Source organism: Musca autumnalis, unplaced genomic scaffold (assembly GCF_047663935.1).
Source record: "Musca autumnalis isolate F117 unplaced genomic scaffold, ASM4766393v1 scaffold_3, whole genome shotgun sequence".
Lineage (NCBI taxonomy): Eukaryota > Metazoa > Arthropoda > Insecta > Diptera > Muscidae > Musca > Musca autumnalis.
In genome coordinates this window covers 238662716-238678070 of record NW_027411866.1, presented here as the reverse complement: position 1 = coordinate 238678070, position 15355 = coordinate 238662716, and the positions used below count along the sequence as shown (strand labels likewise).

The following is a 15355-nucleotide window of genomic DNA, read 5'->3' as shown; positions in this document are numbered from 1 at the left end:
AAACAACTGACAGAATGTAAAAATGTAGAGAAAACCTATTTTCAAGGTACTTTTTTTGTTCAGAAAAAAATCTTTAAAAACTCCAAGAGCTCAGAAAAAATTCGTTAAAAAATCCAAGAGCTCAGAAAAAAATTCTTCAAAAACTCCAAGAGCTCAGAAAAAAATCATTAAAAAATCCACGAGCTCAGAAAAAAATCTTTAACAAATCCATGAGCTCAGGAAAAAGCCTTTAAAAAATCCACGAGATCAGAAAAATTCTTCAAAAACTCCAAGAGCTCAGAAAAAAATCATTAAAAAATCCACGAGCTCAGAAAAAAATCTTTAACAAATCCATGAGCTCAGGAAAAAGTCTTTAAAAAATCCACGAGCTCAGAAAAATTTGTTTAACAAATCAATGAGCACAGAAAAAATTCTTAAAAAAATCCACGAGCTGGGAAAAAAATCCACGAGCTCAGGAAAAATTCTTTAAAAAATCCACGAGCTCAGAAAAAATTCTTTAAAAAATCCACGAGCTCAGAAAAAATTCTTTAAAAAATCCACGAGCTCAGAAAAAATTCTTTAAAAAATCCACGAGCTCAGAAAAATTTCTTTAAAAAATCCACGAGCTGGGAAAAAATTCTTTAAAAAATCCACGAGCTGGGAAAAAATTCTTTAAAAAATCCACGAGCTCAGAAAAAATTCTTTAAAAAATCCACGAGCTCAGGAAAAATTCTTTAAAAAATCCACGAGCTGGGAAAAAATTCTTTAAAAAATCCACGAGCTGGGAAAAAATTCTTTAAAAAATCCACGAGCTCAGAAAAAAATTCTTTAAAAAATCCACGAGCTGGGAAAAAATCTTTAAAAAATCCACGAGCTCAGAAAAAATTCTTTAAAAAATCAACGAGCTCAGAAAAAAATCTTAAATAAATCCACGAGCTCAGGAAAACTTCTTTAAAAAATCCACGAGCTCAGAAAAATTTGTTTAAAAAATCTATGAGCTCAGAAAAAAATTTTTAAAAAATCTATGAGCTCAAAAACAATTTTTAAAAAATCCACGAGCTCAGAAAAATTTGTTTAAAAAATCTAAGAGCTCAGAAAAAAATTTTTAAAAAATCTATGAGCTCAAAAAAAATTTTTAAAAAATCCACGAGCTGGGAAATAATTCTTTAAAATATCCATAAGCTAAGAAAAAAATATTTAAAAAATCCACGAGCTTGGAAAAAATCTTTAAAAAATCCACGAGCTGGGAAAAAATTCTTTAAAAAATCCAGGAGCTGGGAAAAAATTCTTTAAAAAATCCAGGAGCTGCGAAAAAATTCTTTAAAAAATCCAGGAGCTGGGAAAAAATTCTTTAAAAAATCCACGAGCTGGGAAAAAATCTTTAATAAATCCACGAGCTGGAAAAAATCTTTAAAAAAACCCAAGAGCTCAGAAAAATTCATTAAAAAATCCACGAGCTCAGGAAAAATTCTTTAAAAAATCCACGAGCTCAGGAAAAATTCTTTAAAAAATCCACGAGCTGCGAAAAAATTCTTTAAAAAATCCACGAACTGGGAAAATTTCTTTAAAAAATCCACGAGCTGGGAAAAAATTCTTTAAAAAATCCACGAGCTGGGAAAAAATTTTTTAAAAAATCCACGAGCTGGGAAAATTTCTTTAAAAAATCCACGAGCTGGGAAAAAATTCTTTAAAAAATCCACGAGCTGGGAAAAAATTCTTTAAGAAATCCACGAGCTGGGAAAAAATGCTTTAAAAAATCCACGAGCTGGGAAAAAATGCTTTAAAAAATCCACGAGCTGGGAAAAAATTCTTTAAAAAATCCACGAGCTGGGAAAAAATTCTTTAAAAAATCCACGAGCTGGGAAAAAATTCTTTAAAAAATCCACGAGCTAGGAAAAAATTCTTTAAAAAATCCACGAGCTGGGAAAAAATTCTTTAAAAAATCCACGAGCTGGGAAAAAATTCTTTAAAAAATCCACGAGCTGGGAAAAAATTGTTTAAAAAATCCACGAGCTGGGAAAAAATTGTTTAAAAAATCCACGAGCTGGGAAAATTTCTTTAAAAAATCCACGAGCTGGGAAAAAATTCTTTAAAAAATCCACGGGCTGGGAAAATTTCTTTAAAAATTCCACGAGCTCGGAAAAAATTCTTGAAAAAATCCACGAGCTGGGAAAAAATCCTTAAAAAATCCACGAGATCGGAAATAATTCTTTAAAAAATCCACGAGCTGGGAAAAAATTCTTTAAAAAATCCACGAGCTCAGAAAAAATTCTTTAAAAAATCAACGAGCTCAAAAAAAAAAATTTTAAAAAATCCACGAGCTGGGAAATAATTCTTTAAAATATCCATAAGCTAAGAAAAAAATATTTAAAAAATCCACGAGCTTGGAAAAAATCTTTAAAAAATCCACGAGCTGGGAAAAAATTCTTTAAAAAATCCAGGAGCTGGGAAAAAATTCTTTAAAAAATCCAGGAGCTGGGAAAAAATTCTTTAAAAAATCCAGGAGCTGGGAAAAAATTCTTTAAAAAATCCACGAGCTGGGAAAAAATCTTTAATAAATCCACGAGCTGGAAAAAATCTTTAAAAAAACCCAAGAGCTCAGAAAAATTCATTAAAAAATCCACGAGCTCAGGAAAAATTCTTTAAAAAATCCACGTGGTGGGAAAAATTCGTTAGAAAATCCACGAGCTGGGAAAACATTCTTTAAAAAAGTCAACGTGCTCAGAAAAAAATCTTTAAAAAATCCACGAGCTGGGAAAAAAATCTTTAAAAAATCCACGAGCTCAGAAAAACTTCTTTAAAAAATCCACGAGCTGGGAAAAAATTCTTTAAAAAAATCCATGAGCTGGGAAAAAATTCTTTAAAAAATCCACGAGCTGGGAAAAAATTCTTTAAAAAATCCACGAGCTGGGAAAAAAATCTTTAAAAAATCCACGAGCTCAGAAAAACTTCTTTAAAAAATCCACGAGATCGGAAATAATTCTTTAAAAAATCCACGAGCTGGGAAAAAATTCTTTAAAAAATCCACGGGCTGGGAAAAAATCCTGTAAAAAATCCACGAGCTGGGAAAATTTTTTTTTAAAAAATCGACGAGCTGGGAAAAAGTTCTTTAAAACATCAACGAGCTGGGAAAAAAATATTTAAAACATTAAGGAGCTGGGAAAAAATTCTTTAAAAAATCCACGAGCTGGGAAAAAATTCTTTAAAAAATCCACTAGCTGGGAAAAATTCTTTAAAAAATCCACGAGCTGGGAAAAAATTCTTTAAAAACTCCACGAGCTGGGAAAAATTTCTTTAAAAACTCCACGAGCTGGGAAAAAATTTCTTTAAAAAATCGACGAGCTGGGAAAAAATTCACGAGCTGGGAAAAAATTCTTTAAAAATTCCACGAGATGGGAAAAAAATCTTTAACAAATCCACGAGCTGGGAAAAAATTCTTTAAAAAATCCACAAGCTGGGAAAAAATTCTTTAAAACATCCACTAGCTGGGAAAAAATTCTTTAAAAAAATCCACGGGCTGGGAAAAAATTCTTTAAAAATCCACGAGCTGGGAAAAAATTCTTTAAAAAATCCACGAGCTCAGAAAAAATATTTTAAAAATCCAAGAGCACAAAAAATTCTTAAAAAAATCCACGAGCTCAAGAAAAATTAATTAAAAAATCCACGAGCTGGGAAAGAATTCTTAAAAAATCCACGAGCTCAGGAAAAATTAATTAAAAATTACACGAGCTGGGAAAAAATCTTTAAAAAATCCACGAACTGAGGGAAAAAAACTTTAACAAATCCAGGAACTGAAAAAAATTCTTTAAAAAATACACGAGCTGAGAAAAAATTTTTTAAACAATTCACGAGCTGGAAAAAAATCTTTAAAAAATCCAGGAGCTCAGAAAACATTCAAAGTCCAAGAGCTCGGGGATAAACTGGTCTTGTATTAGAAGACCAACTGGCCGCATAAGGAATGCTTTCTTTAAAATACCAATGGCATTTGTTCTATTGTAAACTATTAAAAGGCCTCAACAACGAAAAACCAATAATACTTAATAATCATTGTTTATATTTTAAATCCGGAAAGCCCCTACTCATACTTGTGCTCAATATATACTATTATATTTCGATATAGTTCCTCGAATTACTTATCAACCAATTATATTGATAAGCCACACTGGCGAATCCATCAGCATATCTGGAACCACAACCATCAACACCATAGTTAGCAACACCAACCAAGTCACTGTTGTAAACAGCTGGGCCACCAGAATCACCCATACAAATACCTTGACCAAGACTACGGGCCAGACAAAGAACAGAAACATCAGTTGCTCTACCGCAATCGGCATGTCTACGAGCCACGAAAATGTTGTACTGTAAATATTTGGGTGTGGAACCACCATTCTTAGTAAAACCCCAACCTGAGGCTATGACAGGTACACCAGTTGGTGGTTCATGTTGAGCCAATGCAATGGCCTGTACATTGCTATTGAATTCTAGAGGTCGCGACAATTTTACCAAAGCTATGTCACTGTGTGATTTGTCATAGTTAGGATGAATTTTCAGTTCCGCAGCTTGGATAACTTGGCCACCCTTTTCATGTTGACGACTGCCGGCCCGTATGCTTATATAGTCGGGGGAGAAGCTTTGAGGGGGTTAATTATATTTAAGAAAAATAAGTAAAAAATTGTGCCTTACGCTTTTGGTGGTTGCCCTTGGGCTAGACAATGGGCTGCCGTCACAATATATGTGGGAGATATTATGGATCCGCCACCAACATGAACCCCACCCCAACGCAACGACACCTGATATGGAAATTGGCCTTCACTGGCTGTGGCTCCACCCAATATGCGTGATTGGGGATACAATGAGTTGGGTTTAGCGGCTTCGGCACAGCACAGGGCAATTAGTAAGAAAAATAGCGAGGTTTTGCATAAATCAATTATATTAGCCATGGTTCTTAGTCAGTCACAATTGTAGAATCAACGTGGGGACTTATTTATATTACGAAATAATATTTTTTTAAATTATTTTTTCTTGCACATTTGTAGAGATCATTAGTGCCCTACAAAGCGTGATAATATGTTTAAGGCGTTCTATGATAAGACCAATTGGCCTGCTATGTGGAGACAAATATGCCTTCTACGAAAAGCTCAACTGGAGGTTTTCTATGAAAAGACCTTGAGAAGACCAACTTGCCTTCTGTAAGAAGATCTACTGGCCTTCGTTGAAAATACCAACTGACCTTTTATGTGCTCCTTCTACGAATAAATCAACTGTCTGATCTTCTCCTAGGGGAATAGTTAGTGTTCTCGTGAAGACCAGTTAGTTTTCTCGAAGAAGACCAGTTAATGTGCCCATAGAAGACCAGTTAAAGGGTAGTTGCTCTTTAATAGAAGGCATAGAAGAACAGTTGGTCTTCCCATACAAGGCCAGAAACATGTTTACAAGTTTTGTAGCGCACTAATTACCTCTGCGAATTTCCCGGAAAAATAAATTAAAAAAAAATTGTTATTTCTTAATATAAATAAGTCGGCACTGTGATAAGCTTTCCGAAGATTGTGAATATCTATTAACAATGTTTGACATAACTGCTGTATTCAAAACCTCGCTATTTGCCTTAATGATTTCCCTACAAGGTGCCGAGGCATCTAAAGGCAACTCATTGTATCCACAATCACGCATATTGGGTGGAGCCACAGCCAGTGAAGGACAATTTCCGCATCAGGTGTCGTTGCGTTGGGGTGGAGTCCATGTTTGTGGCGGTTCCATAATATCTCCCACATATATTGTGACGGCTGCCCATTGTCTAGCCCAAGGACAACCACCAAAAGCGTAAGACTTCAGTTTTTACTTATTTCTTATTGCATATAATTAACCCTCCCATTTTCTAAAGCTTCTCTGCGGATTATATAAGCATACGGGCCGGCAGCCGTCAACATGAAAAGGGTGGCCAAGTTATCCAAGCTGCGGAATTGAAAATCCATCCTAACTATGATAAATCACACAATGACATAGCTTTGGTGAAATTATCGCGACCTCTAGAATTTAACAACAATGTACAGCCCATTGCATTGGCCCAGCATGAACCACCAACCGGTGTACCTATCATAAAATCAGGTTGGGGTCTTACTAAGAAGGGTGGTTCCACACCCAAATATTTACAGTACAACACGTTCGTGGCTCGCAGACATGCTGATTGCGGTAGAGTAACTGATGAGTCTGTTCTTTGTCTGGCCCACAGTCTTGGTCAAGGTATTTGTATGGGTGATTCTGGTGGTCCAGCCATCTACAAGAATGAATTGGTTGGTGTTTCTAACTACGTGGTTGATGGTTGTGGTTCCAGATATGCTGATGGTGTTGCCAGTGTGGCTTACCAATATAATTGGTTGATAAGTAATTCGAGAAATTGAATCGCGGAAAAATATAGAATGACACATGGAGCCCCAAGTAAGGGCAGGAGCTTTCGCAATGTGTATTTAAAATATATACTATGATTATATAATTTTCTCGGGTTTTTGTTTTGGAGGTCCTTCATTAGATGTCCTTAAGAAACCAGTTGGTCTTCTCATATAATACCAGTTATTCTTCTCAAGGACCAGTTGGTATTTCCACAGAAGAACAGTTTGTCTTCTCAGAGAAGTTGATCTTTTAATAGAAGACCAGTTGTTCTTCTCATAAAAGAGAGGGTAGAAGAGGTGATAATTCTCATAGAAGGTCGATTGGTATTCTCATAGAAGGCCAGTTGATCTTCTCTTGGAAGGCCAGTTGGTAGTCTCATAGAAGGCCTCTTGGTCTTCTCAAAGAAGGCCAGTTGGTCTTGTCATAGAAGGTCAGTTGGTCTTCCCATAGAAGGTCAGTTAGTCTTCTCATAGAAGGTCAGTTAGTCTTCTCATAGAAGGTCAGTTGCTCTTCTCAAGGAAGATCAGTTGGTCTTCTCATAGAAGGGCAGTTGGTCGTTTCATAGCAGGTCAGTTGGTCTTCTCATAGAAGGTCGATTGGTATTCTCATAGAAGGCCAGTTGGTCTTCTCAAAGAAGATCAGTTGGTGTTGTCATAGAAGGTCAGTTGATCTTCCCATAGAAGGTCAGTTGGTCTTCTCATAGAAGGTCGATTGGTATTCTCATAGAAGGCCAGTTCATCTTCTAATAGAAGGCCAGTTAGTCTTGTCATAGAGGGTCAGTTGGTCTTCCCATAGAAGGTCAGTTGGTCCTCTCATAGAAGGTCAGTTGCTCTTCTCAAGGCAGATCAGTTGGCCTTCTCATAAAAGGTCAGTTGGTGTTGTCATAGAAGGTCAGTTGTTCTTCTCAAGGAAGTTCTGTTGGTATTCTCATAGAAGGTCGATTGGTCTTCCCATAGAAGGACAGTGGGTATTCTCATAGAAGGCCAGTTGGTCTTCTCATAGAAGGTCAGTTGGTCTTCTCATAGAAGGACAGTTAGTCTTCTCATAACAGGTCACAGAAAGTCAGATGGTCTTCATCTTCTCAAAGAAGATCATATGATCTTGTCATAGAAGGTCAGTTGGTCTTCTCATAGAAGGACAGTTAGTCCTCTCATAAAAGGACAGTTGGTCTTCTCATAGAAGGTCAGTTGCTCTCCTCATAGAAGGACAGTTGGTCTTCTCATAGAAGGTCAGTTGGTCTTCTCATAGAAGGTCAGTTGGTCTTCTCATAGAAGGACAGTGGGTCTTTTCATAGAAGGTCAGTTGGTCTTCTCATAGATGGTCAGTTGGTCTTCTCATAAAAGGTCAAAGAAAATCAGATGGTCTTCTGATAGAAGGCCAATTGGTCTTCTCCTAGAAGATCAATTGGTCTTCCCATTGAAGGTCAGTTGGTCTTCTCACAGAAGGTCAGTTGGTCTTGTCATAGAAGGTCAATTGGTCTTCCCATAGAAGGTCAGTTGGTCTTCTTACAGAAGGTCAGTTGGTCTTCTCATAGAAGGTCAGTTGGTCTTCTCAAATTCTTTTGCTCTTCTCATAGAAGGACAGTTGGTCTTCGCATAGAAGGTCAGTTGGTCTTCCCATAGAAGGACAGTGGGTATTCTCATAGAAGGCCAGTTGGTCTTCTCATAGAAGGTCAGTTGGTCTTCTCATAGAAGGACAGTTAGTCTTCTCATAACAGGTCACAGAAAGTCAGATGGTCTTCTCATAGAAGGCCAGTTGGTCTTCTCATAGAAGGTCGGTGTCATGGAAGGCCAGTTAGCCTTTTCATAGAAGGCCAGTTGGTCTTCTCATAGAAGGCCAGTTGTTCTTCGCATAGAAGGCCAGTTGGTCTTCCCATAGAAGGCCAGTTGGTCTTCTCACAGAAGGTCAGTTGGTCTTCTCATAGAAAGCCTTTTGCTGTTCTCAAGGAAGATCAGTTGGTCTTCTCATAGAAGGCCAGTTGGTCTTCTCATAGAAGGTCGGTGTCATGGAAGGCCAGTTAGCCTTTTCATAGAAGGCCAGTTGGTCTTCTCATAGAAGGCCAGTTGTTCTTCTCATAGAAGGCCAGATGGTCTTCCCATAGAAGGCCAGTTGGTCTTCCCACAGAAGGTCAGTTGTTCTCCTCAAGGAAGGTCGATTGGTACTCTCATAGAGGGCCAGTTCAGCTTCTCATAGAAAGCCAGTCGGTATTCGCAAAGAAGATCAGTTGGTCTTCTCATTGAAGGTCATTTGGTCTTTTCATAGAAGGTCAGTTGGTCTTCTCATAGAAGGACAGTTGATCTTCTCATAGAAGGTCAGTTGGTCTTCTCATAGAAGGTCAGTTGGTCTTCTCATAGAAGGACAGTTAGTCTTCTCATAAAAGGGCATAGAAAGTCAGATGGTCTTATCATAGAAGGCCAGTTGGTCTTCTCATAGAAGGTCGGTTTCATGGAAGGCCAGTTAGCCTTTTCATAGAAGGCCAGTTGGTGTTCTCATAGAAGGCCAGTTGTTCTTCTCATGGAAGGCCAGTTGGTCTGCTCATATTAGGTCAGTTGCTCTTCTCATAGAAGGTCAGTTGGTATTCACATAGAAGTCCAGTTGATCTTTTCATAGAATGCCAGTTTGTCTTCTCATAGAGGACCAGTTGATCTTCTCATAGAATGCCAGTTGGTCTTCTAATAAAAGGTCAGTTAGTCTTTTCATAGAAGTCCAGTTGATCTTCTCATAGAAGGTCAGTTGGCCATCTCATAGAAGTCCAGTTGATCTTCTCATAGAAGACCAGTTTGTCTTCTCATAGAAGGTCAATTGGTCTTCTCATAGAAGGTCAGTTGGTCCTCTAATAGAAGGTCTGTAGGTCTTCTGATAGAATGTCAGTTGGTCTTCTCATTGATTGTTCTTCTAAAGGAAGATCAGGTGGTATTCTCATAGAAGGTCGAATGGTACTCTTATAGAGGGCCAATTGATCTTCTCATAGAAGGCCAGTTGGTCTTCTCAAGGAAGATCAGTTGGTCTTGTCATAGAAGGTCAGTTGGTCTTGTCATAGAAGGTCAGTTGGTATTCTCATAGAAGTCCAAGTGATCTTTTCATAGAAGGCCAGTTGGCCTTCTTACAGAAGGTCAGTTGGTCCTCTCAAAGAAGACAAGTTGGAGACAGAATTTCAGTTGACTGTCTCGCAAAAAAAAAAACCTGACGTATTTCTAATGACAGACCAGTTATTTTGGTAAACAACAACGTATGTTAAAGTGTTCATTTACCATTCCAAATCTGTCAATCATCCATACCGTAACTCCGTCCCACCTGCCGTAGGTCTATCACATAGACAAGTTAAAAACAGACTTTTGATAAGAAATATCAACTTTGTCTGGAACGCACATTATTTACCAACAATTGTAGTTTCAAAAACATCTTTCGACTATGAGTGGGAAAGTACTTATTTAAAAAGACCTCGGATAGAGTACATTTTCACAGTACTATCCCAGTGCTTTCGCTGAAAATGTATTACGACATTACATTAAAGAACATCTTCTTAATTGCTGTAATTTTTCTGCTGCCACACTCCCATGCAGATGAAGTGCAGCGTTTTTATCCTCAACCACGGATACTTGGCGGGGCAAATGCTAGAGAAGGACAATTTCCTCATCAGGTGTCGTTGAAATGGGATGGCAGACATGTTTGTGGTGGCTCAATAATATCACCCTCTTACATTGTAACAGCTGCCCATTGTCTTAGCCAAGGATATGTAAAGTAGGTATGAAAAGTATAAGGAATACGCAAAATGAAATAAACATTTCAGTTCTCTTCACCTCAGTGTCCCTGTCAAATATATAAGCATACGAGCCGGCAGCACAATCGCCAATGAAGGTGGTCAAGTTCGCCAAGCAGAATGGTCATATGTCCATCCCGACTATAACCTATTTGGTAATGATATTGGTTTGGTGAAGTTGTCAGAACCTTTGGAATTCAATGAGAATGTAAAGGCCATACCATTGGCTAAGCAAGATCCACCCACAGGTGTTCCGGTCATTATTTCTGGTTGGGGTCGTACACGGAACGATGGTGCAGTGGTTAAAATGTTACAATACACCACCTTGACAGCTTTATCAAGCAGTGATTGTAGACAACGCATGGCGGGAGTTCCTGATTCTGCCTTTTGCCTGGATCACAGCATTGGACATGGTGCATGCCGTGGTGATTCTGGTGGACCAGCAGTGTACAATGGCGAATTGGTTGGCGTTGCCAATTCTGTGGTCCGTAGTTGTGGCTCTGCAAATCCCGATTCGTATGCAAGTGTGGCTTATTATGCCGATTGGCTGAGAGAAAATACCCAGGAGTAAAGTGGACATGTTTTTTTCCATGGAAAGAACTTGAAATATTTAGTGAAAACCATAATTGTAATTTCTGTGAAGATTTTAAAATAAATAAATCGGTAGATCTTCTTTAAGTTTCAGAAGGTCTTTAAGGTGGAGATGTTCTTTTAAAAGACCATTAATATCAATAGGGTCTTAAAGGAGACCAGAACGTTTTCAGTAAGAATGCCAGATGGTCTTAAAGAAGACTAGAAATCTTCATAGATGACCAGAATGTCTTTAGGTATTCCTAGGAGGCCAACGTTCCTTAAGAAGGTCTTCATAGAAAACCAGAGGTTTCCTAAGGAGAGCAGGAAGCAGTCAAAAGGTCTTTAAGATGACCAGAAACTCTCCATTTACGATCAGAGGGTTCTTAGGAAGACCACATAGTCTTCATAGAAGGCTAGAGGCTCTTTAAGAAGATCATAAAGTTTCAATGGAATCCCAGTCTTTAAGATGATCAGAAAGTTTTCATAGAAGTTCAGAGGGTCTTTCAGATGACCAGAAAGTCTTCAATGAAGCTCAGAGCGTATTTAAGAAGACCATGAAGACTTCGTACAATCCCAGATGATCTTTAGAATAATCAAAAACTCTTCTTAGAAAGCCAGACGTCTTTAGGAAGGACATGCAGTGTTCATAGAAGCCCAGAGGGTCTTCAAGATGACCAGAAAGTTTTCATAGAAGGTCAGTGGGTCTTTCAGAAGACCAGAAAGTTTTCAAGTGTCTTTAAGAAGATCATGAAGTCTTCATAGGAGCCCAGAGGTTTTTAAAAAGCTCAGAAATTCTTCACAGAAGCCCACAGGTTTTTTAAGAATAGCATGAAGTCATCACATAAAGTCACGGGTTCTTTAGAAGACCAGAACGCCTTCACAGAAAGCCAGAAGCTGTCAAAGATGACCAGAAAGTCTTCATAGAAGGTCAGAGGGTCTTCAGGACGACTAGATAGTCGGCATATAAGGAAAGGTGGTCTTTAGGAAGACCATAAAGTCTTCACAGAAGGGTCTCTTAGATGAACAGAAAGTCTTTTTAGAAGGCTAGAGGTCTTAAAGAGGACAAAACAGAGGGCCAGAAAGTCTATAATAGTGGCAGAGGGCCTTTAAGAAGACAAAAATATGTTAATATAAGCCCAGCGTCGTAAACCAGAGCAGAGGGTCTTAATAGATGACAATATGGTCTTTAAAAAGACCAGAAAGGCTTCACAGAAAGCGATATGCCTTCATTATCAATCAATAGGGCCTTAAAGGAGACCAGAATGTTTTCACAACAAGCCGGATGATCAGTAAGAATACCAGATGGTATTCAAAAAGAGTAGAAAAGTAGAAGGTCTTTAAGACGACTGGAAGTCTTCATAGAAGGCCTTAAGAAGACCACAATATCTCTATACAAACCCAGAGGGTATTCAAGATGACCAGAAAATCATCACAGAAAACCAGAGGTTTTCAAGGAGAGCAGGAAGCCGTCATAGAAGCCCAGAAGGTCTTTAAGATGACCAGAAGGTCTTCATAGAAGACTAAGGGACTTTTATGAAGACCATAAAGTCCTGATAGAGGGCCAGAAGATCTTAAGGAAGATCAGATAGTCTTCATAGAAGGCCAGAGAGTCTTTACGACGATAATAAAGACTTCATAGAAGGCCAGAGGGTCTTTAAGAAGATCATAAAGTAATCATAGGAGCCCAAAGGATCTTAATGATGACCATAACGGTTTCATAAAAGGTCAGAGGGTCTTTCAGATGACCAGAAAGTCTTCAATGTAGGCTAGAGTGTCTTTAAAAAAGAATAAAGTCTTCATACAAGCACAGATGATCTTTAGAATAATCAGAAAGTCTTCTTAGAATGCCCAGACGTCTTTAGGAAGGCCATAAAGTGTTCACAGAAGACCCTCTGGGTTTCAAGATGATCAGAAAATTGTCATAGAAGGCCAGAGGGTTTTTCAGTTGAGCAGAAAGTTTAAAAGATAATGACGTCTTCATACAAACCCAGATTATTTTTAGAATAATCAGAAAGTATTCTTAGAATGCCAGAAGTCTTTCGGAAGGCCATAACGTGTTCATAGAAGACCCTCTGGGCTTCCAGATGACCAGAAAGTTGTCATAGAAGATCAGAGGGTCTGTCAGATGACCAGAAAGTCTTCAATTGAGGCCAGAGGGTGCATAAGAAGGCCAGACAGTCTTCATAGCTAAGAACCGAATTTTCAAGAAGAGTACAAAGTCTTCACATAAAGTCAGAGAGTTTTGAAAAAGATCAGAACACTTTCATACAAAGTCAGAAGGTCTAAACGATGGCAGGAACGTATTCATAGAAAGCCATATGGTCTTAAAGGTGACCAAAGCTTCATAGAAAGGAGGTCAGAGGGTCTTTAGGAAAACCATATAGTCTTCATAGAAGGCCAGAGAGTCTTTACGACGATAATAAAGACTGCATAGTAGATCAGAGGGTCATTAGGAAAACCACAAAGTATACACAGAAGCCCAGAGGATCTTAATGATGACATTAACGGTTTCATGGAAGGTCGGAGGTCTTTCAAATGACCAAAAAGTCTTCAATGAAGGCTAGAGTGTCTTTAAAAAATAATGAAGTCTTCATACAAGCCCAGATTATCTTTAGAATAATCAGAAAGTCTTCTTAGAAGGCCAGACGTCTTTAGGAAGGCAATAACGTGTTCATAGAAGATCCTCTGCGTTTCAAGAAGACAAGAAAGTCTTCATAGAAGATCAGAGTGTCTTTCAGGTGACCAGAAAGTCTTAAATTGAGGCCATAGTGTCTTTAAGAAGATCATGAAGTCTTCATAGAAGCCCAGAGGGTCCATAAGAAGGTCCGACAGTTTTCATAGAAAACAACCGAATTTTCAAGAAGAGTACCAGATAGTCTTCATAGAAGGCCAAAGAGTCTTTACGACGACAATAAAGACTTCATAGTAAATCAGAGGGTCACTAGGAAAATCATAACGTATACATAGAAGCCCAGAGGATCTTAATGATGACCATACCGGTTTCATGGAAGGTCAGATGACCAGAAATTCTTCAATAAAGGCTAGAGTGTCTTTAGAAAATAATGAAGTCTTCATACAATCCCAGATGATTTTTAGAATAATCAGAAATTTCTCTTAGAAGGCCAGACGTCTTTAGGAAGGGCATAACGTGTTCATAGAAGACCCTCTGGACTTCAAGATGACCAGAAAGTCTTCAAAAAAGATCAGATGGTCTTTCAGATGACCAGAAAGTCTTAAATTGAGGCCATAGTGTCTTTTAGAAGACCATGAAGTTTTAATAGAAGCCAAGAGGGCCTATAAGAAGGCCATAGCGGTTTCATGGATGATCAGGGAGTCTTTCAGATGACCAGAAAGTCTTCAATGAAGGCAAGAGTGTCTTTAAATAATAATGAAGTCTTCATACAAGCCCAGATTATCTTTAGAATAATCAGAAAGCCTTCTTAGAAAGCGAGACGAATTTAGGAAGGTCATAACGTGTTCATAGAAGACCCTCTGCGCTTCAAGCTGACCAGAACGTCTTCATAGAAGATCAGAGTGTCTTTCAGATGACCAGAAAGTCTTAAATTGACGCCATAGTGTCTTTAAGAAGATCATGAAGGCTTTATAGAAGCCCATGGGGGTCCATAAGAAGGCAAGACAATTTTCATAGAAAACAACCGCATTTTCAAGAAGAGTACAAAGTCTTCACATAAGGCCAGAGAGTATTTAAGAAGATCAGAACGGCTTCATACAAAGCCAGAAGGTCTAAACGATGATAAGAGCGTATTCATAGAAAGCCATAAGGTCATAAAGATGACCAAAAAACTTCATAGAAGGTCAGGGGGTCCTTAGAAAGACCATATAGTATTCATAGAACGTCTGTGAGACCAAAGCGTGTATAAGAAGTATAGAAAGTCTTTATAGAAGGCCATAGGATTTTTAAGAAATGCAGGAAGTTTTCAGATCATTGCAGAGGGTCTATAAGAAGCCCGGAATGCCGTCATACAAAGCCAGAAGGTTTTAAAGATGACCAGAAAGTCTTCATTGAAGGCCAGAGGGTTCGTATGAACATCAGATAGTCTTCATAATAGACCCGAGTGTCTTTACAACTCCATAATGTTTTCATAGAGGCCAGATGCTTATTAGGAAGACCAGATAGTCTTCATAGAAGGCCATAAGGTTATCATTGAAGCTCAGCGTATCTTTAAGATGATCAAAAAGTATTCATAGAAGCGTAGAAGGTATTTTGGTGACCAGAAAGTCTTTGTAGATGCTCAGCGGGACTATAAGAAGGCCAGAAAGCCTTAAAGTATTTTATAATACCAATTTAAGAATACCAGAAGGTGTTCTTAGAAGTCAAAAGGTATTGAGAAGACCACAAGATGCTTACGAAGAACAAAAGGTCTTCATAGAAGGTCACTAGGTCTTCATGGAAGGTCACAAGGTGTTCATAGAAGATCAGATGCTCTTTAATAATGCTAGAAAGTCTTAAAGAAGACCAGAAGTTCTTTAAGAAGGCCAGACGGTCTTCATAGTAGGCCTCAGGGGCTGTCAGCAGACAGAAGGTCTTTTAGAAGGCTACAAGGTCGTTATACAGATCAACAAGATCTGCACAGAAGGCCACAAGGTCTTCATAGAAAGTCAGAGGGTCTTTAAGAAGACTAGAAAATCTTC

The 15355-nt window shown here is 38.3% G+C and overlaps 4 protein-coding genes across 5 annotated transcripts in view; 2 read left to right on the top strand and 2 right to left on the bottom strand.

The window, feature by feature from the left end:
• Nucleotides 1–15355, bottom strand: part of LOC141399178 (carboxypeptidase D) — a 158500-nt gene that overhangs the window by 89818 nt on the left and 53327 nt on the right. The gene's annotated exons all lie outside the window — the stretch shown is intronic.
• On the bottom strand, nucleotides 4017–4952 carry LOC141399164 (chymotrypsin-1-like). The gene is made up of 2 exons (XM_073977345.1): nucleotides 4666–4952; nucleotides 4017–4612 (listed from the first exon to the last, which is right to left on the bottom strand). Exons 1-2 carry the CDS (start codon nucleotides 4920–4922, stop codon nucleotides 4084–4086), a joined length of 786 nt encoding a protein of 261 aa, XP_073833446.1. The 5' UTR covers nucleotides 4923–4952; the 3' UTR covers nucleotides 4017–4083.
• LOC141399167 (serine protease SP24D-like) lies at nucleotides 5078–6472 on the top strand. Its single transcript, XM_073977349.1, has 2 exons — nucleotides 5078–5802; nucleotides 5864–6472. The coding sequence occupies exons 1-2, from the start codon at nucleotides 5546–5548 to the stop codon at nucleotides 6378–6380; spliced, it is 774 nt and encodes a 257-aa protein (XP_073833450.1). The 5' UTR covers nucleotides 5078–5545; the 3' UTR covers nucleotides 6381–6472.
• LOC141399163 (serine protease SP24D-like) lies at nucleotides 9761–10831 on the top strand. 2 transcript variants are annotated; one of them, XM_073977344.1, is made up of 2 exons: nucleotides 9761–10110; nucleotides 10175–10831. In XM_073977344.1, exons 1-2 carry the CDS (start codon nucleotides 9860–9862, stop codon nucleotides 10698–10700), a joined length of 777 nt encoding a protein of 258 aa, XP_073833445.1. In that variant the 5' UTR covers nucleotides 9761–9859; the 3' UTR covers nucleotides 10701–10831. The 2 variants fall into 2 exon arrangements, with proteins under 2 accessions (XP_073833445.1, XP_073833444.1); XM_073977343.1 differs by having other exon boundaries at nucleotides 9791–10110; nucleotides 10160–10831.